Source organism: Leuciscus leuciscus, assembly GCF_965113295.1.
Source record: "Leuciscus leuciscus genome assembly, chromosome: 19".
Classification (NCBI taxonomy): Eukaryota; Metazoa; Chordata; class Actinopteri; order Cypriniformes; family Leuciscidae; genus Leuciscus; species Leuciscus leuciscus.
The window spans coordinates 22,158,690-22,179,909 of NC_138743.1; the positions used below are offsets into that span (position 1 = coordinate 22,158,690).

Below are 21,220 nucleotides of genomic sequence, written 5' to 3' on the forward strand. Positions count from 1 at the left end.
CTGGTCTGATGAGACCAAGATATAACTTTTTGGCCTTAATTCTAAGCGGTATGTGTGGAGAAAACCAGGCACTGCTCATCACCTGTCCAATACAGTCTCAACAGTGAAGCATGGTGGTGGCAGCATCATGCTGTTGGGGGTGTTTTTCAGCTGCAGGGACAGGACGACTGGTTGCAATCGAGGGAAAGATGAATGCGGCCAAGTACAGGGATATCCTGGACGAAAACCTTCTCCAGAGTGCTCTGGACCTCAGACTGGGCCGAAGGTTCACCTTCCAACAAGACAATGACCCTAAGCACAAAGCTAAAATAACGAAGGAGTGGCTTCACAACCACTCCGTGACTGTTCTTGAATGGCCCAGCCAGAGCCCTGACTTAAACCCAATTGAGCATCTCTGGAGAGACCTGAAAATGGCTGTCTACCAACGTTTACCATCCAACCTGACAGAACTGGAGAGGATCTGCAAGGAGAAATGGCAGAGGATACCCAAATCCAGGTTTGAAAAACTTGTTGCATCTTTCCCAAAAAGACTCATGGCTGCATTAGATCAAAAGGGTGCTTCTACTAAATACTGAGCAAAGGGTCTGAATACTTAGGACCATGTGATATTTCAGTTTTTCTTTTTTAATAAATGTGCAAAAATGTCAACAATTCTGTGTTTTTCTGTCAATATGGGGTGCTGTGTGTACAATAATGAGGAAAAAAATTTTACTTAAATGATTTTAGCAAATGGCTGCAATATAACAAAGAGTGACAAATTTAAGGGGGTCTGAATACTTTCCGTACCCACTGTATATCGCAGAGCTAGCATCAAGCATATTTCGCGTCCGCCCATCTGTGAAAGAGAATTTAACCCTTTAAGCATGCGCGATGTTTCAGATAGTATGGCAAGTGTAAACACATGAATCGGAAATGGGTCACAGTTGAAAGAACGTGTAAACGGACGGTCAAAAAAATCGGATAAAGGTAACAAATCAGAATTGGGCATCAAGACCTGCAGTGTAAACGAGGCCTTAGACTTGGAGCAGGAGAGCTACTCCGGCTGCTACTCACAGTAGAGCGAGTGTTGCCATCTTCAGTTCCCTGTGAGCGTTTAAAAAATGCAAATATTTTTGTCTGGTTTTCATCTGGTTGACGCGACATATTTCCCGCCGCACGCTCTCTGTCCGCTAGTGCTCATCTGTATGTGACGCAAGTGTTTGTTTGTGTGTGAGTGTGCGCGCATGCGCCCTTATTGGGATAATTGTAAACGCGCAAACACAGACAGAAAAGACATGCCATCGTGGAAATAAGATAAATAACATATTACTTAAGGGCTATTTAGTTTGTTTAATAAAATAACAAATTGTAATCTGGCGCTATAAAGAAAATCAAATAAAATGTACTTGACCTTCAAGGGGGGCGGGGCGAGCCGTTAGGAGGGCGGGGCGCCCCCCTTATATAATGGTAGGGGAAACACTGTGATGTCCCCAGAGTGCGTATGTGAAGTTATACCCCACAGATATTTTTATATAGCATGTTAAAATTGTCACTTTTTAAGGGTGAGCAAAAACGCACAGTTTTTGTGTCTGTCCCTTTAAATGCAAATGAGCTGCTGCTCCCAGCACAGAGGGCGGAGCCTCAAGAGCTTGTGAGCCTCACACAGACACACACTGAAAATGTCAAATACTTTTAGCCTTTTGTGTTCAAACTGGAGTCAGACAATGATGGAGAGACGCAAGAAGAAGTGACAACATGTAGAATGTAACAGGACATTTCAACTAATGGTTAGTTGATAAATTTATATTGCTGATGTGGAGTTAACTATCTTCTAGTCATTGAGTAGCATATTCAGTCATGATAATATATAAATCGCGTTCCCGGGGAGCGGGGTATATGCAAATTCTAGGGTTGGTGATGTCACTAACCCGGGAGGAATGTTGTGTAGTTCCTACCAGCCGTTTGTTGTAGACCTTAAAAATGATTTCTTTAAAAGCAAATATCTTCCTTTGCTTTGAACTTTGAGCGTTGTAACTTTGCATATGTTGTTTATGCTCAAACAGCAACATTACACACTAACTAAAGTTAGAAAAGTGAAATCAAAATCAACCACCCCTTTAAAGGAAGCGCTTCAGTCATGGGGATTGCAAGAGGAGCGTCAAGTCTGTGTCACCACTGATAATGCCTCAAACAACATCAAAGCGCTGCAACTAAATGACTGGACGAGGTTACAGTGTTTTGGCCACAGTCTTCATATAGCCATTGGTAAGTGTATATAAAAAATTACACTTCTAATAATAATAATAAATAATTCATTATCACTATCTTTAACTTTATCATTTATTATCTCTACATCTTGTTCCTAATTATAGTACCATAATGTTTTTCATGTTGTTTATCTTGTTAATTAATCTTAATTATAGATAGAAATATTTTAAATGTATGCTACTTATAAAGGTGTAATTGTCAGCTTATAATACTACAGCATGCATACATTATTCATACACCTTTTCCAATGTATCTATCTAAATAGAGAGAGGTGTGAAGGTGCCCCAGGTTGATCGTGCAGTTGGGGTCTGCAAGAGAGTCGTGAGTGCCTTCTCAAATACTTGGAAAAGACAGCGTGAACTGGCCGCTGCTCAAGCATAACTAGTCTTGCCTGCTCATAAACTCATCACTGAGACTCAACCAGATGGGTTGGAGAAGAAGAGTTCTCCAAGAAGAAGAGTTTGGGCAGCTTCTTCAAAATAAAAATCACGTAAATGCTAAGCTGTCCCTCAGTCAGAGAGAGAGAGCATTGAAATGGATCTTAACAGCTATTTACAGACAGTTGAAGTTGATGGTGAGACAAACCCCCTGGAATGGTGGAGGCAGCACGAGGCCAATTTTCATAATGAGTATTTTTATACTTTCAGCAAGAAGTGATTGCTTCGTTTTAATATTTTATACAAGACATGTTCATGTTATGTTTGGGGGGGGGGGTCAAGGGACAAATAAATAACTATATTGTGATATATATCGTTACCGTGAAATAAAATCACTCATACCATGAAATAGAATTTTAGAATACCGCCCACCCCTAATTGGCAGGTTATATGCCACGTGAAACGGAAGTAGGCCTATGAACTAAAAGTGATCATTTCATCTATGGCGTAGCACCTTCAACTTTACTGAGAATTTGGTAGTACTTCTGCCTCTTTGTCATACATGTCTTGACAAACACTAAGCTAGCTGAATTCGGAATAATATAGCCTGCTAGGCCTATAGTACTTTCACAAGAATATTCAAGATAACTAGAAAATAAGAAAGAAACAAAAAATAAATGTATTGCCTATTTGGGCTTCCGTAATATGACTCGCTCATTACGTGAAAACTAAGGTCTAAAAACACAAAGCAATCATTAGTGATGTGTGTTTATAACTGCCATGCACAAGCTGTGACTTCACTTGCAGAAGCGGTGGGACCAAATAAGCTTTATGTTGCGGGATTGGCTGGTATTCTTAGGTATTGTTGGTCTGGGTATAAAATTATGACATACGTTTTTTTGTTTTTGTTTTATACTGCATTGCTATTAATAAGGTTGATTAATATACATTTATCATGTGCCATATTTATGTAACTACACATCCCAAACAAGAAGACACCGGTCATCATTTTAATTTTTTTAATTTTTTTTTTATATTAACTTATATCATTGCATTATTTTAAGAATCTTGATACCATTTTTTTAGAACTCTAAACGGTCTTCACAGGCTGTCCAAACATTCCATTGTGCGTTCATATATTTAAAGAAAAAAATTGCACTTGCAGATTCATTGATTCAAATAACTAATTTATCACAAAATACCATAGGAACATTAATTTAGATCATCCACAGACAAGATACCTTTAGTTTCACAAGAAAAAAAAAATTGTGATTTCATTATGGTATACTCGTAAGTATACAGTTGTTTCGATTAATAGTTTGATCATTGTAATAAAATTAATAAACCGTTATCTCAGATGTGTGAATTACATTTTGAAATGGAAATACTTTGATGCCAAGTTGTGTCGGTGTGGTGAACTGAGGAAGGCAGGCGGAGGCGTGGATCTACTGGTAGGAGTTTTAATAAAAGAAACAAAACGACAATGAGAACAAGGGAACAGGAACACGGAGAACAAGGCAAACAGGACCAACATCAACGAATTACATTCAACAAAACAACAAGGGAAACCCGAAAGCTATATATACACAAGCTTAACAAGATAGACACACCTGGGGGAGACCATCAAGGGGAAATGAAACTGAAAACTACAAACAGACTACAAATCTGGAACAGGAAACGGGAAACAAAAGTCCAGACCAGACACATATATAACAGTCATTTTGAGCAGGTGATTTTAGTTCAATGAACAAATGATCTAAGGTTTGTGTACATTGTATCCAAGCACTTGGTAAAGAGTTTTGAAAATGTGCATTTTGATCATCTGTTGTAACTTTTACAGTAAATAAACTTAAAAGTCTAAATATCGGTTTCAGTGTCAGGGATAGGTAATTTTCTGAAGCAAACAGGAATGTGTGAAAAACACATGTGGGGCCTTTAATATTTTCATATTCATATTTTTTTGATGGGCACTAGAGTTGTAGAGACCACAATGTCATATATATTGCTGGGGTAAGCAAACACTTAATGCAGTAATAACTAGAGCCCGACCGATTTATCATTTTTATCAGCCGATATGAGCCTGTCGCAGATATATATGTGGAGATGGTGGTCTAGTGGGTTAAACCACTGAACTGGTAAATTGAAGGTTGCTGGTTCGATCCCAGCAGTCACCACCAGTGTGTCATTGAGCAAGACACTTTACTCCACATTGCTCCAGGGGGATTGTCCCTGTTATAAGTGCACTGTAAGTCGCTTTGAATAAAAGCGTCTGCCAAATGCATAAATGTAAATGTAAATATCGGTATCAACGTATATGATGCAGATATGAACTTATTTTTTACTGAACATATAACGCGGATAAAATACTTGTAAATTGTGTAACTACATAGTTTGTCCAGCAGAGCGCACTCTATTGATTGCTAATGGCGACCCATGTCACACCAGCCAACCCTTTCGCTTCAGTAAAAGGAGGTCTCTTCTTCAGACACGGTGTAAGATGCGCACACATTAGCTTCCACTCCACTGACAAGGTATGAAACATGGCTAGCTATCTAATGTAGCAAACGAGGACGATAAGCTCATTGTGAGAGTAAAAGATGGGGACATTGTTTATTTACTTTATAGCATTGCATCTCACCAGGTGACAACGTAGCGTTAAATCACCATTCAACAGACTCAAGCCACCACTGCACTGGTAACTAGTTAGCAATTCACCGTTAAGACACCACTTGATTGCTTGTCCGCTGCTGCCTGAACAAGACACCTGACACGAGCGGCGCGATGCAACAAAAGACAGTAATACCCATTATAACCAGTGATGTTGTCTACACTGGATGCGGAGCGAGGTGAGCGAAAAATCTCCGACAGTAAACTGATGCCTCATTCTATTTGACGTACTGACGCGAAGGACAAATGCTTTGTAACGGGCGCTTTGCCGCGTCCAGGGTAAACTGCTGTTGCGACGCAAGCAACAACGGCCGAGTCCGGTGTAGTCACGGTGTCAGCCCATTCTGCTTATAACAATACGTTACATCATCAAGCAATATTCCAATAATTTATATCATTCATTTATAAGACTTTATATAGAGCCATTTTGCATAATGAGTAGTTTCACGTTGTCACAGTGGGTTGCAGGAAGGCAGATGAAGACGATCATTTCAAATACAAAGTTTTAATTACAATCTAGAAGACAGGTAAACAGGTTGATCCACACACACTTAACATAACGGTGATCATACAGAGAATGGATGTGAAGGACCAACTTGTATAGCAAACACAAATGAGGATGATTAATCAAACACAGCTGAACCAAATGAACTCATAATGATGGTGACCATGGAAAACATGTGACTAATGAAAACAAACTGTGACATAACGCCCCCTCCATAAGAAGAACAAACAGATGAGGGAGGAGGTTTCGGAGGTGGGCGAGGAGCTGGAGAAGGGCAGGTGATGGCAGGATGATGATCCCCTGGCGGTGACGGTGGAGATGGTCTGCAAGCACAGACCCAGAGCTACCCAGTGCCGACAGACCACGGCGGAGTCGAGAGAGGGAGGAGTCCAGATGGTGACGAGGCTGACGGCAACTGGGGGACGACCGATGGAGACAAAGCCGGTGGATCCGCAGATGCAGACCGAGGGTTGAGGGAGCTGAGTGACATCGCTGGTGCAGGAGACCCAGGCAGTGTCGCGGCGAAGAGTGTCATAGGTGGAGACAGATTACCAGAGGGCTGGGGCAGCGACTGTGTGAGCTAGGACAGAGGCGATGCCGATGGGAAGGAGGAACCTGCTGCAGCTGAAGGGGTGGAGGGACGGAGCACAGTGGATGGCCCGAAAGTCCATGGCGGTAGTGGTGAGAAGACTGACCAAGGGGGAGCCGTTGGGACACTTTGAGTAATATAGGTGATTTCAGATAGCGGGTGGGATAGGGTGGGAGTTGACAATACCCCTCGCCCCCCTTCTTACCGAACAACACTCTGCTTCCTAATGAGATCTCCAAAGGGTAGCATGAACAGGGCTAAAAGCAACAGTCCTAGTACTGAGCCTTGAGATACTCCATACTTAGGCCCAATCCCAATTCTATTTTATACCCCTTCGCCTACCCCTAACCCTTGCCCCTTGAAACAGAGTGTCAAGGCGTAGGGGTGAAAATATTCCCCTAAGAAATGGGACACCACTACTACACCGTTACATGTCATTATACATCGTCGCTAGCGCCTACGTCACAGGAGATGCGCCAATGTTTATTTTCAAACTTCCAAGATGCCGTCGTCAGCTGTAGTCTTGCGTGAGTTACAGCTATTTTTTGTATTTTTCTTCTGAAGTTTGCAGAAAATAACGAAGATGACGATATCTTCGACGCCTAAAAGCTGCGTTCACACCAAACGCGAATAGAGCGTCTGGCGCGACTGATTTCAATGTTAAAAGACGCGTTTACACGCATCTGGAGGTCTTGCGGCGCAAATGAGGCGTTTAGTGCGGCGTTTAGTGCGAATTCGCCTCATTCGCGCGTCCACTTCGCTTCAAACTTTTGCTTTTTACACGCGTCATATTGTTAACGAACTTTAACGATTTTTTTGCAACTGTTTCTTTGAAGAACATGACCGTAAATATGAACACAAGATTGAATGTGACAAAGAAAATGATTATTGGCAGTCATGTTGCCTCTGTAGCCGGTGTATGCAGGTACATTTCTCATACCCCTTCGTTTGAAGTGTGGTCCCGAAAAATCTTTGTTTCAAGGGCTATCTGGCCCTTCCCCTTACCCCTACCCCTCCAACCAAAAAAGAATTGAGACAGCCCTACCCCTTCACGTGCACACGCAAAACAGAGGGGAAGGGGTAAGTGAAGGGGTAAGGGGTAGAATTGGGATTGGCCCTTAATTGTAATGTGCGGTTTTTTAAAAACATGTCGAGCTCACGTCTGCCCTTTGAATGGAAGAGGCTCTCCAGATATAGATCTGAATGGGAAAAAAAGTTATCAATGGGTCTGTCCAGTAACTAATGATGAACATAAGGTGAACTGCACAGTTTGCAGAGAAGCATTTCATTTGCTCATGCGGTGGACTTCTGACTAAAAGCAGTAGGCTATGTCGTGACAGAAAAATATTTGCTTTTAAAGGTATAGTCCTATTTTATTTTTCAAATTTGGATAATCTCTTATTATAATATTCCATATATTGTCAGAGCTTAGACACGTAACTATTATATTTATAGACATTATTAGACAGATTAATTAATAGATTATAATTAATGTTATTTATTTATTTATCGTTAATAAATATTTATCGTATACATGATATGGTTTTAATTATATATAAAGTAGTATATAACTAAAAAATTATCCCATCCATGCAGAATTGTCAAAAACACCAACATATACTAAAGAGTTTTTTAGAAATAAATAATCAAATGTAAAATAATATCAAATGTGTTCTGTTGCAAGTTCACATACTTGATCTTATGTTTCTCTAACCTCTAAATGAAAAAGGTGAAGTGACAACTTAGTTTAGCTGGAGTGTGTACATGGCCTTATGCCAGTGTCGGTTATTTGAGCGGAGAAAAAAAAAGCTTTGTGGTCAAAATGCTCGTGGCCAAGTTTCAATCAGGGGAGGCACTGGCCACCCATGACCACCACGTAGCTACGCCCCTTTTGCAAGAGACATGTGACATTGTGCATGTTGTGTGGTTTTGTGAGTAGAGTTTCGAGAAACGGAGCTACAGTATAGTTTCAGAAATTGGGTGTAAGCAATTTTAAAAACCTGTGTAATACACACAGAGAATACACAAAGAAAATAAATGCTAACCACACTTCCAACACAGATGAGAACCAACAATGAACAGAACAGAACAGAACCAGAGCCATAGAGAGAAAGAGTTGCGACACTCTTTGCTGTGGCTGTCACGTGGTTCATGTAAGCCCCAATAGTTCCAAAACATACGCTGGCTGTCATGTTCTTCTATGGGACAGACAGCAACGACTGCATTATTGAACGGATTATTATGAACATTATTGAATGCATAATTGCATTTTGTTAATGTCAGTTTTGCATTTGGAGAGGCAGGCAGGGTGACAACGAAATACTGTATATTACATAGTTAAGTTTTAGGCTATATTTTTGGAGGGAAAAGCTTAGTGTTAATGTTCACATGGGTAGCAACACTTTATTTAATTGAATTTTTGGGATATACTAACTTTTCATTATGTGACGTGTTGGCTGAGTTTGAGTGGTGAATGCTGCGCGTCGAGTTGTTCCAGAGGTAACGTGTTTCTGAAATATCGACCCCTTTTGAATTGTCAACTGTCTATATTGTAAAAAGTTGCTATAGAGTTGGTAGCGATTCATTACCGAACTAATTAGATGCTACCTTCACAGCTGCCGAAGTCGCGCTAGCAATGCTAGAAAATTGGTTGAAACAACCAAGATAAAATATAAATAATTAGGCAAGGCAAGGCAAGGCAAGGCAAGTTTATTTATATAGCACATTTCATACATTTCAATGGCAATTCAAAGTGCTTTACATAGAAGAAATTAAAATAATGAAAAGAAATAAGAATAATTAAAACAGTTTAGAAAAATAAAATAAAATACAGTACTTTTAAAAAATAAAAAAAGAATATTATTATAGATCTTTCCTTCAAAGGATTCCCTTAAGACTTAAATCTTTCAACCTTCTTTTAACCTTCAATCTTCTTACGACTTCCATCTATCAACTTTCCTTTAACTTTCTTTTCTCACACGTTCTTTTCACTTTCTTTAGCACTGCGTTCACATTCTTTCTCAGACGAAAACTTTAATATCGTCATTTAAATACTGTTCTACTTTCAAACTCACATTAATACACGTCACTTTCACATTATCACCTTCTGAGTGGGCATTTACAGTTACGGCTAAATGCCCTGCTGACATAGGAGAAATTAAAATAATTAAAAGAAATAAGAATAATTAAAACATTTTAGAAAAATAGAGTAAAATACAGTACAGTACAAACAGTCGGACGAACAGCGGCACAGTGCTCATTCAGTAAATGCACAGCTAAACAGAAGTGTTTTGAGTCTGGATTTGAATGTGACCACTGTAGGAGTACATCTGATCTCTTCTGGAAGCTGGTTCCAGCTGTGGCTGGCATAATAGCTAAAAGCAGACTCACCATGTTTAGAGTGAACCCTTGGTATTTCTAGCTGATATGATCCTAATGATCTGAGTGATCTGTTGGGTTTATATTCAGTGAGCATATCTGCAATGTATTGAGGTCCTAGGCCATTGAATGATTTATATACCAGTAATAATACTTCAGTATTATATACAATCAATCCTAAATCTAACTGGGAGCCAGTGTAAAGACCTGAGGACTGGTGTGATATGTTCATATTTTCTGGTTCTGCTCAGAATCCTGGCGGCAGCGTTCTGTATGAGCTGCAACTGTCTTATGGTCTTTTTGGGAAGGCCAGTGAGGAGACCATTACAATAATCCACCCTGCTGGTGATGAAAGCATGCACAAGTTTCTCTAAGTCTTGTCTGGAAACAAAGCATCTAATTCTTGCAATATTTTTCAGATGATAGTATGCTGATTTAGTTATTGCTTTTACATGACTACTGAAACTAAGGTCTGACTCTAGTGTCACACCAAGATTCCTGACTTGATGTTTAGTTGTTTGACCCCTAGAGTGAAGGTATGCGTTCACTTTGAGAACTTCATCTTTGTTTCCAAACGCAATAACTTCAGTTTTGTCTTTGTTTAATTGAAGAAAGTTTTGACACATCCAACTGTTGACTTCGTCAATGCATCGGCACAGGGAGTCAATGGGGCTGTAACCATTAGGCGATAGGGCTAAGTACAGCTGTGTGTCGTCTGCATAGCTGTGGTAAGCAATTTGGTTATTTCTCATTATTTGGCTCATTGGGAGCATATACAGGTTGAACAGGAGTGGCGCAAGAATTGAGCCTTGAGGGACTCCGCATGTCATGGATGTCCACTCAGACTTATGGTCTCCTATACTAACATAATAACCTCTCCCATCTAAGTATGACCTGAACCATTTTAGGACTATCCCAGAAAGCCCCACCCAGTTTTCCAGCCTGTCAAGAAGTATGTTATGATCGACAGTGTCAAATGCAGCACTGAGGTCGAGTAGTACCAGCGCTGATAATTTGCCTGAATCAGTATTTAAGCGAATATTGTTTATTATCTTTATGAGCGCTGTCTCTGTGCTGTGGTGCGGTCGGAAACCAGATTGAAAATTGTCAAAGTATCCATTCGAGCTTAAGAATTTGTTCAGCTGATTGAAGATAACTTTTTCAATGAGCTTGCCTATGAAAGGAAGATTTGAGATCGGTCTATAGTTGCTTAATATGGTCTTATCCAGATTGCTCTTTTTCAGGAGGGGCTTGACAACTGCAGTTTTCAGGGAGTTTGGAAAACTCCCAGAGAGAAGTGAGGCATTTACCACTTCTAGAAGATCTGCTTCTAAACTGTTTAGCACACTTTTGAAAAAAGATGTGGGAAGTGTGTCAAGGGCGCATGTTGATGTTTTAAGGTGTTGTACGGTTTCTTCCAAAATTTTGCCATCAATTTCTTTGAAGTCAGACATAGTAACTACGCTGAGCATATACAAATGAAGACCAGTATAAGCATCGCAAAGGGCCTCTGATACAATAAAACAGTTGACAATTCAAAAGAGGTCGATATTTCAGCAACTTACCTCTGGAACTACTCGACGCACAGCAATGTAAGTGAATGGGGTCCAACGCCCAAATGACAGTTTTTGGAACTAATCCGATCTTCAAATCCCGGAAGTAGGCGGTTAATAGCGCCGCCATTATTCACAACGGTGGTCTATGGGAGTGTCGCAACTCTTTCTCTCTATGGCTCTGAACAGAACAAGGGGTATGAAAAACATAAGAGAAAACGAAGGAACTAAACGAGACACAGGTGAACATAATCAGTAACCATGGTAACAAACAAGGAGGAATCAGTAACTAAGGAGACTAAACTAAGGAGACAAAACTAAACTGGAAGGAAAGTAACAACTGGAACAAAAAGAGAAATAATAAATAAATCAACCGAACTGAACATAACACTGACAACAACTCCAGGGAAATAATTTTTTTTTATTGTTTTTTTAATATATATATTTTATTATTACCCCTGTAATTCAATATATGAGAACAAAAAATGTAGTTTGTTTTAATAACTTAATAATATAACAATTTATAACAATGATATAGCACTGTTTTGTTTCTGAATGAATCAACAGTTTTGAACAAATCGGTCAAAGTCACCATGGAATCAAAAAGTGATTTAAAAAAAAATGTTTACAGAATGTTGTAATGTTTATTATAAATTATTTATCCATACACATAATTTTAAATTCATATGCCCTGGTAATCTTTAATCAAAAAACGTTAACTTCCCCTCCCCATCCATACGACATCTGTTCTCTTCATGACATGTCTCGAAGGAGAGAGAGTGGGCCTAAATATCCTCCACATTCCACAACTGACATTCGCATCTGTCTCCATCTAGTTATCAACTTCCTATGATCCAATCACTTCCGACTCCGAGGAGACAAAATCAAATCCCTCCCTACATTTTTTTCTCATTCCAGAAGCCGTTTCACTCAACAGGGAAGAAAAGACCATCAACTTTCATGTCATGCCGACTTTAAACGAATGACTCCATGAATCAGTGTCATTATATATTTTTTTACAATTTCTAACAAGCGTTTCCCAATGCTTGAAAAACTTTTTCTAAATTTTTAACACAGCAACACACCTACATCGCACACTTGGCCAAATAGTTTCTACATAGCCTATAATAACTCTATCAAAACACGGAAAATATTCTGTAAAAACTCTTTTTTAGACACTTTTCTGTCCAACGTTAATAGGCTAGTCAATCATAGCGCAATGACTGTCAAAATACTAACAGTTGATTGATGACATTACAATAACTGCATGCTTGAGTTCTGCCTGCAGACAGTATGAAATCCAATTAATTCCGATTCCTTTTTCGTTTTCCTTTCACTGTAAGCCATTCTACATTTTTGGTTGAGTGTTGAATGTGTGCATTCTTGGAAACATACCATCTAAAAGAGAACCAGTCATTACTTAGAAAAATAATAGAAAGTTACAGAATTACTCGGGACAGCCACTGGTCAAATGGGTTCCCTGTGCAGAACTTGCTTTCTGGGGGTTTTGTGGTTTGGTGGGGTGTTGGGGTTTGATGGTGCCCCCTTCGTTTTTCTTGATTTCTTAAACACTATTACCAGGCTTTTGAGGAGGAGAACCAAAAGCAACATAACTTCCGTATTATGGTTTTTTTATTTTTATTGTTTTGTCTTAATCTCACCAGTGTAAGACTATGTTGTAGTGTGTGTGTGTGTGTGTGTGTGTGTGTGTGAGAGAGAGAGAGTGTGTGTGAGAGAGAGAGAGAGAGAGAGAGAGAGAAAGTGTGAGTGAGAGTGAGAGTGAGAGTGTGTGTGTGTGTGTGTGTGTGTGTGTGTGTGTGTGTGTGTGTGTGTGTGTGTGTGTGTGTGTGTGTGTGTGTGTGTGTGTGTGTGTGTGTGTTTTGAGGGCTTGTGTGTCATGTCTGAGGGAAAAGTGTGGTTTTCAGCAAGATTTAACGGCTTTGAGTGGAGAGCTTTATTTTAACCTGGAAATAGGAAGTTTGGGGAAATGGGTTTGTGTTAAGAGTTTCAAGAGAAGGAGGCATAATTTTAAGAAATGTGTCTAAGCAATCGAGAAAAAACTGTAATTGTGACATTTTAATAATTCTGTAAAGTCAGAATTGTGACAAACAACTATTCCTCCCTCACCCATACACAATTTTTCTCACTGTGCTCCTCTGTGTTATTCTGCATCTACACTGAACAAAAGCAATTCAATGAATCCTATTTTACTGTATGTCCAAGTAATAGACACCTGACACACCTCCAACTGAGATTGGATTCAGCTATTTCTCAATATTTCAGTAATCTACTTAAAAATGCTTATCAGTTGTTTCAGTATTTGTTTTATATATATATTCAGTACTTTTGAGCTGCTGTTGTTGCAGAAGTAGAGGCTTTATATTATATTTAAAGATTGGAACATTAGGTCTTCATTTCTGTCATGCTGTGTTAAAACATTTGTTATTAAGACCAGAAAGATCAATGATTTTGGTATTGAGTAAGCTTGTTTGAAAAGAAAATGTAAGAATTTTAGATACAGTATGTGTTAACTGACTGCATATTGTGTGAAAACTGTAGGAATTTTGTTAATGGTATGGTCACAATAGACTGATGTTGTGCCTAATTGTGTTTAGAGTTTTGCAAATGTGATTACAGATTGGACAAAAGGATGTTAGCAATTACAATTTTTTTTTTATAACATTGATTTGTCGCCACCTAGTGGCAGTAATGTAATGGCCCCTTTAGTTTCATATTTCTATAGACTATTCCAAATGTAATACTTAAAAATCTCATAGCAGAATTTATGCAATATGCCACCTCTGAGCTGCATTAAAACATTAAAGATAATTTTGTAAAATCCAAATGAGAAAGGGTTTAAACAATGTTTTTCATGCTTATTCAATGAACCATAAAAAAGTGTTGCACATGCACCTGTCAAACTGGTTTACAGAAGCTGACAGTTTACAGACAGTCAGCATTTAAGGTCACAGTTACAATAACTTAGGACGCTACAGAGACCTTCCTACTGACACTGAAAACCACCAGAAGAAAGATGCCCAGGGTCCTGCTCACCTGTGTGAACGTGACAGAACTTGCAAGTGCCTTGGTGGAAAACCTCTCAGCAAGAACTGGTAAATCCAGTCTGTCCATGAGAATGAGATGCACTGTAGTACTTAAAGCAGCTGATGGCCACACCAGATTTGTTTAGTGACTCATTATTCCATTTCTGTTTATCACATATCTGTGAACTTGTCCCAACCTATTCCAAATGGCATAATGATGAAAAAATGGCTTCAAAGTTGCTGTTTTTCCATGCTGTATATTTAATAATTTCATTAGATATTTATTTATGTAATTTATTCTGTTATCCCTCCATACACGGAAGCATTTCTTCTAACTTTTAATTGCAAAACTGTAGACTGCAAAGCAAAATGTGAAGAAAAATAATGGTTCATATACTGATTTCAGAATGACTTTAGGGAACTTGTCAAGACTTGTCAAAAATCAGGGCAAACATTGTTCCCTTTCAAGGGAACTCGCGTTGCGTCGAAACTGACGCTATGGGGAACGCTTTGCGTGATGACGTCTTGAAGCACATGTAAAATCAGTCCAATGGTGTGGCGGAACGTCAGAGGCGGGTGACGTCACGTACCAGGTAGCTTTCTGAGTCTTCAGTTGCGCTCTGTGTTGAATCTGTCCTTGTTATTTGGTGTTGTCTGTCTATATTATATATATATATTCAGTATGGCGAGCAAGCAGCAGTTTAGAGTGTGTGTCCATCCCTGCCCGCGTTATTTAACGGGAGGTGATACTCACACTCTTTGTGTTGTTTGTTTGGGTGAGGAGCATGCCCAGTCAGCACTCGAGGGTGGTGACTGTGTGCATTGCGAGGCGCTTCCATTGCGTACGCTCCGATCCCGCTTGGCTCGGTTCAATCCCGACCACGTTCCCCAGGGCTTGGGTCCCGCCGCTGCCGAGGCACGGCGTCGATCTCAGACCTGGGGTTCACAAATGGATTTATCAGTGGATGTTGAGACGGGCTCTGCCTTATCTCAACATCCTTCTGATAGATCCAGTGCCTCTCATCAGGGTGAGGAAGCACGCGCTGCGGTTTCTTCCCCCCCGATGGAGGCACCAATACTGCAATTGTCCAGCTCTGAGGAGTTGGACGTTGTTAGTATTGAAGCTGAGTCTGAGGATTCGCCACCTCAGTCTCACGCTTTTGAGGAATTGCTCGATGTTGTCACAAGAGCAGTTCAGAGATTATCTATTGAGTGGCCAGAGGATAGGCAGGACGTTCGTTCGAAAAGTAAGCTCGATGAACGCTTCCTGCCATCTCGTACACAGCCTCAGCGAAGAAGCCTTCCGTTTTTCCCCGATCTCCACACCGAGGTGTCGAGATCGTGGGGAAAACCAGTGTCGTACAGAGTATACACACCACAAGCATCTCACTATTCTTCCATTTATAAATATAAAGAATATGGTTATGGGGAGATGCCGAAGGTGGAGGAGACGCTTGCGAGCCATCTCTCTCCAGCAACGGCATCTTCCTTGAAGGCTCCTTCACTTCCCTCTAAGCCAGTGAAATTCACATCAGCACTGGTTCATAAATCGTATGCAGCCGCTGGTCAAGCTGCAGCGTGTCTGCATACGATGTCCATTATGCAAGCATATCAGGCAGAATTATTGGGGGATTTAGAGGAGGGCGGGGGAATTGGTCCTGACACGGTGGCCGAACTACGCAGAGCCACAGATCTGTCTCTCAGGGCCACCAAGGAGACCGCTAAATCAATCGGGCGGTCTATGGCAGCCCTGGTGGCCACTGAGAGGCATCTGTGGCTCAATCTGAGTGATATAAAGGATAAAGAGAAACACGTTCTCTTAGATGCTCCGGTCTCCACTGTCGGTCTTTTTGGTGATGCAGTTAACAGTGCGGTAGCTAAATCTCAAGAAGCTTCTAAACAGGCAGCTGCACTGCAAAAACTTCTCCCCCGCCGTTCTTTCATTGAGGCTGCTGAGCGGGAGCAGCCTCACTCCTCTAAAAAGAGCGCTGAACATCGTGCCACTCAAAAACAGAGTGTGTCCTCTCGTGCTCCCCCACAAAAATCTCGGGGACACGGAGGGCGCTCTCAAACCCAGCAGCCTTCGAGGGGTAGAACGGATCTGCGGACCGTTATTACCGCCAAGAAGGCTGCTGGGAAAAAGTCCTGACGTCCGAGGGCTCAGGACAAATGAGGGTAGTTCCCCCCGAAGCAGAGCGGTTAACACCTCTTTTCACTGTGCCCGTCTCTCTTCGGTGCCCTCAGGGGACCGTTCTGCCAACCCTGCCGCCTCCGGTGTTACAGGGCGCAGCGGTCTCCGGCGAGCACATATCTCAAGGTCCACCCGGAAACGTAGTGGCCTCGGGATGCCCGCCCCCTCTGAGGAGGGTGCTAGAGCAGTCTGTTCGGTCGTTCCCTGCCGGTGCGCCGTTACAGGGCGACGAACCGACTACTCAACAGCAACAAAATCCAGAAACCAGTCTCGAGAGGCTGGTACCTCTAGTAGAATCTTTGACAGCGTGGAAGCTACTGTCAAATGTTTCTCGTTGGGTCCTGCAGACCGTGGAAAAAGGGTATCAGATACAATTCAAGAAACGCCCACCTCGGTTTATGGGGGTCCTGCCCACAGTGGTGGGCCCCGAGCAGGTTCTGGTTATGGAACAGGAAGTAAACACAAAGTAGAATATGTACCTCCCTCCAACAGGGAAACCGGGTTTTACAGCCGGTACTTCATAGTTCCAAAAAAGGACGGGGGATTGCGTCCCATTTTAGATCTTCGAGTTCTGAACGAGTCAGTCATGCAGCTCAAGTTCAAAATGTTAACTTTGAGACAAATCGTGCCACAGATCAGGTCCGAGGACTGGTTTGTCACGATAGATCTCAAGGACGCATATTTCCATATTTCCATCCGTCCGTGTCATTGGAAGTTCCTGAGGTTTGCTTTCGGGGGCAAAGCATACCAATATCGAGTTCTTCCATTCGGCCTGGCTTTATCACCCCGCACTTTCACCAAATGCGTGGATGCAGCTCTGGTGCCTCTGCGGCTCCAGGGTATTCGCATCATGAACTACATCGACGATTGGTTGATTTTAGCTCAGTCGCATCAGTTGGCGGTTCAACATCGAGATGTTGTTCGCGCCAACATGAAAGAGCTGGGGTTACGGCTGAACGCCAAGAAGAGTGTGCTTTCTCCACTTCAGAGGACCACTTTTTTAGGCGTGGTTTGGGATTCAGTGTCGATGCAAGCGCGCCTGTCACCGCCACGTGTAGATTCCATCCTTGCAGCTGTGAAAAGTGTAAAGCTAGGCCAGCTACTCACTGTCAAACAGTTCCAGAGACTGTTGGGTCTCATGGCAGCAGCTTCCAACGTGATACCTTTTGGACTACTGCACATGAGGCCCCTGCAGTGGTGGCTCAGGACCAGAGGGTTTTCCCCGAGGGGCAACCCATTTCGCACAATCAAGGTCACGCGGCGATGCCTACGTGCCTTGGTTATGTGGAAGAAACCCTGGTTCCTGTCCCAGGGCCCAGTGCTGGGAGCTCCTTGTCGTCGCAAACTGCTAACGACGGATGCTTCCCTCACGGGCTGGGGAGCGATCCTAGAGGGTCGCTCATCTCAAGGTCTGTGGGAAGACCATCATCGTTCCTGGCATATCAATCGCCTAGAGATGTTAGCTGTCTTCCGGGCTCTGAGGAGCTTTATCACAGATCTCAGGGGACACCATGTGTTAGTGCATACGGACAGCACGTCGGTAGTCGCCTATATCAACCACCAAGGGGGTTTGCGCTCGCGCCCATTATCCAATCTGGCACGCCATATCCTCTTGTGGTCCCAGGGGAAGTTGCTGTCACTCAGGGCAGCCTACATCCCCGGGGTACAGAATATAGGAGCAGACACTCTGTCGAGACAGGGGCCGAGGCCCGGGGAATGGAGGCTCCACCCCGAGGTGGTGGAGCTGATATGGAGGGAGTTTGGCCAAGCACAAGTGGATCTGTTTGCGTCTCGAGAGACGTCTCACTGTCCACTTTGGTTCTCCCTCACGCATCCAGCTCCTCTGGGACTGGATGCTATGGTACAGACGTGGCCGAGGCTACGTCTGTACGCTTTTCCCCCAGTGGCTCTGCTCCCGGGAGTTCTGGAAAGAGTTCGCAGGGACCGGGTCCATCTACTTCTTATAGCCCCGCGCTGGCCGGGCAGAGTATGGTTTCCCGATCTTGTGTCCCTCCTCGACGGGCATCCTCTGGAGCTTCCTGTCAGGAGGGACCTTCTGTCCCAAGCAGGGGGCTCAATATTTCACCCCCGCCCAGAACTGTGGAACCTGTGGGCTTGGCCTCTGAGGGGGCCCAGCTCATAGAGTCAGGTCTCTCAACTGAGGTTGTTGAGACCATTCTACAGTCCAGAGCTCCCTCCACGGGGAAACTTTATGCCCTGAAGTGGAGAGTATTCACTTCTTGGTGTAGTGACCGTCGGTTGGATCCAGTCAACTGCCCAATTGGTACAGTTCTGGAGTTCCTGCAGGACCGGTTCACTGCAGGTCTGACCCCGTCCACTTTAAAGGTTTATGTGGCGGCCATAGGTGCTTACCAAATTCCTTTGGGTGGAATGTCTGTGGGGAAAGACCCTCTGGTATCTCGTTTCCTTCGTGGCACTTGGAGGCTGAGGCCTGCAGTTCGCTCTAGGGTGCCACCATGGGATTTGTCCGTTGCGCTGCAAGGCCTTTCCATGGCCCCCTTTGAGCCCATTGAGGAGGTTCCTGAGAAGTTTCTAACTCTGAAAGCTCTGTTTCTTCTCGCCATCTCTTCTCTTAAAAGAATAGGGGATCTCCAGGCATTGTCGGTTGTCCCGTCATGCTTGGAGTTTGCTCCGGGTATGGTCAAAGCTTTTCTTCACCCTAGACCGGGCTATATCCCCAAGGTCCCCACTAATGTGGCTAGACCTATTGTTCTGCAGGCCTTCTGTCCTCCTCCCTTTCAGAATGCGGACCAGGAGGCTAATAATTTGCTTTGCCCAGTTCGGGCGTTAGACGCTTATGTCCACAGAGCTGCCCTGTGGTGTAAAAGTGATCAATTATTTGTGTGCTTTGGGTCTCCTAACAAGGGAGGTCCGGTGTCTAAGCAAAGGATGAGCAAGTGGGTGGTTGAGGCTATCTCACTTGCTTATGAGGCGGCTGGACAGCCTTCTCCTTTGGCTGTCCGGTCGCACTCTACTAGGAGTATGGCGGCCTCTAAGGCCCTTATATCAGGAGTATCGTTACAGGACGTCTGTGATGCGGCAGGCTGGTCCTCACCGCACACCTTCGTCAGGTTCTACTCTCTGGATTTAGACTCTGCTCCAGGGTCTCATGTTTTGTCTTCTTAGTGCTGCTCACATGATTACACACAGGACAGACATTTGTAGCTATGGAGGCGTTGGTATAGACGTTCCCCATAGCGTCAGTTTCGACGCAACGCGAGTTCCCTTGAAAGGGAACGCCTCGGTTACGACTGTAACCTCGGTTCCCTGAAGAGGGAACGAGCGTTACGTCGCCTTGCCATATCTCCTTCATGCCTGTCAGCGCGACTTCAGACTTTACGAAGCTTTCGTTTTCTGTTTCGGGCCGGCTTTTATAGCTTCCTGGTACGTGACGTCACCCGCCTCTGACGTTCCGCCACACCATTGGACTGATTTTACATGTGCTTCAAGACGTCATCACGCAAAGCGTTCCCCATAGCGTCAGTTTCGACGCAACGCTCGTTCCCTCTTCAGGGAACCGAGGTTACAGTCGGAACCGAGGCGTTTAGTGTATTCCAGCCTTAAAGTGTAGTCTTGAAATTCACTGAGCACATAACAAAAACATTCTGACCATGAATTGTTTTCTTTTTAATTCACACAAGAAGATATTTTGACAGTGCAGGACTATTAAAGTGTTGTTAAAGGAACTTTCGTAGATACATGAAAGAAGAAGAAATTAAGAATATTATTAATTTAATGAAGAAAATTATTCACATAATGGTGAGTGTTTTCCATTCAAAAATGTAAATTATGTGAATTGTGAACAAGATGCAAAAATGTGGTTTTTGAATCTACCATGTAAAGGCCCCAAACTGGTGTGACATCATTTTGAATAAATCAGGTCAAAACAAAGTCTATTTGGATTTAATTTTGGGAGCTTGCCAAAGAAAACTTAAGTTTGCTCCAATTGGTAAACAACTGAACAACAATTGGTCCGTAGCGATTACATATTAGGTTGGTGTGGCTCTGAGGTTTGCCATCTTTAGTGTGGAAATCTTCTCCAATTCATTTCTTTTGTTTCATTTGTTCAGTGTGCTGCACACATGCTGTTTTCTCACCTCGGTCATTTAGGGGGGGTTTTTTATTGAAAAGAAAGCTTGCAGCACATATTTACATATTGATTTAAACGCCGCTCTCAGTAGTGTAGGAGGCGTCGGGGTGTTCGCTAACAGTCGCTGTTCATATCATTCAAACTTCTTTTTACCCCTTAGCAAAGAACGAAAAAAACTTTGCAGTGAGTATATGGGGGCCTTAAATCTTCACCATTTTATACTGTAATTTAAGAATTAGCTAAAAGTAGGAAAACATCCAGAGCATAATGGGCTCTCTGTCATCACATAACAAATACCAATACATTAATTTAACCTGTTAGAACTTTGGCCAATTACAGATTTATAGGAAATAAATAGTTAACAGGTTAAAGGGGTGGTTCGGGATTTTTTACATCGGACCTCATTTTTAAGTCAGCCTGGTTGTTATTCATCAGTGGAGACATTTTTTTTTTCAAAATTATCCAGTCCTTATATTTGGATAGTTAGCCAATGCTAGGCTAGCGCGAGTCAATGGTATATGTTAGCCAGCCATTAAAAACCGTTTTACCCACTCCACA

General features: G+C 42.5%; 1 protein-coding gene across 1 annotated transcript; it reads left to right on the plus strand.

Annotated features, from left to right (window-relative positions):
* The first annotated feature begins 17,025 nt into the window (after positions 1–17,025).
* Positions 17,026–20,110, plus strand: LOC309481550 (uncharacterized protein). The gene is made up of 2 exons (XM_082146510.1): positions 17,026–19,816; positions 20,095–20,110. Exon 1 carries the CDS (start codon positions 17,353–17,355, stop codon positions 19,696–19,698), a length of 2,346 nt encoding a protein of 781 aa, XP_082002636.1. The 5' UTR covers positions 17,026–17,352; the 3' UTR covers positions 19,699–19,816; positions 20,095–20,110.
* The last annotated feature ends 1,110 nt before the right edge of the window (positions 20,111–21,220 follow it).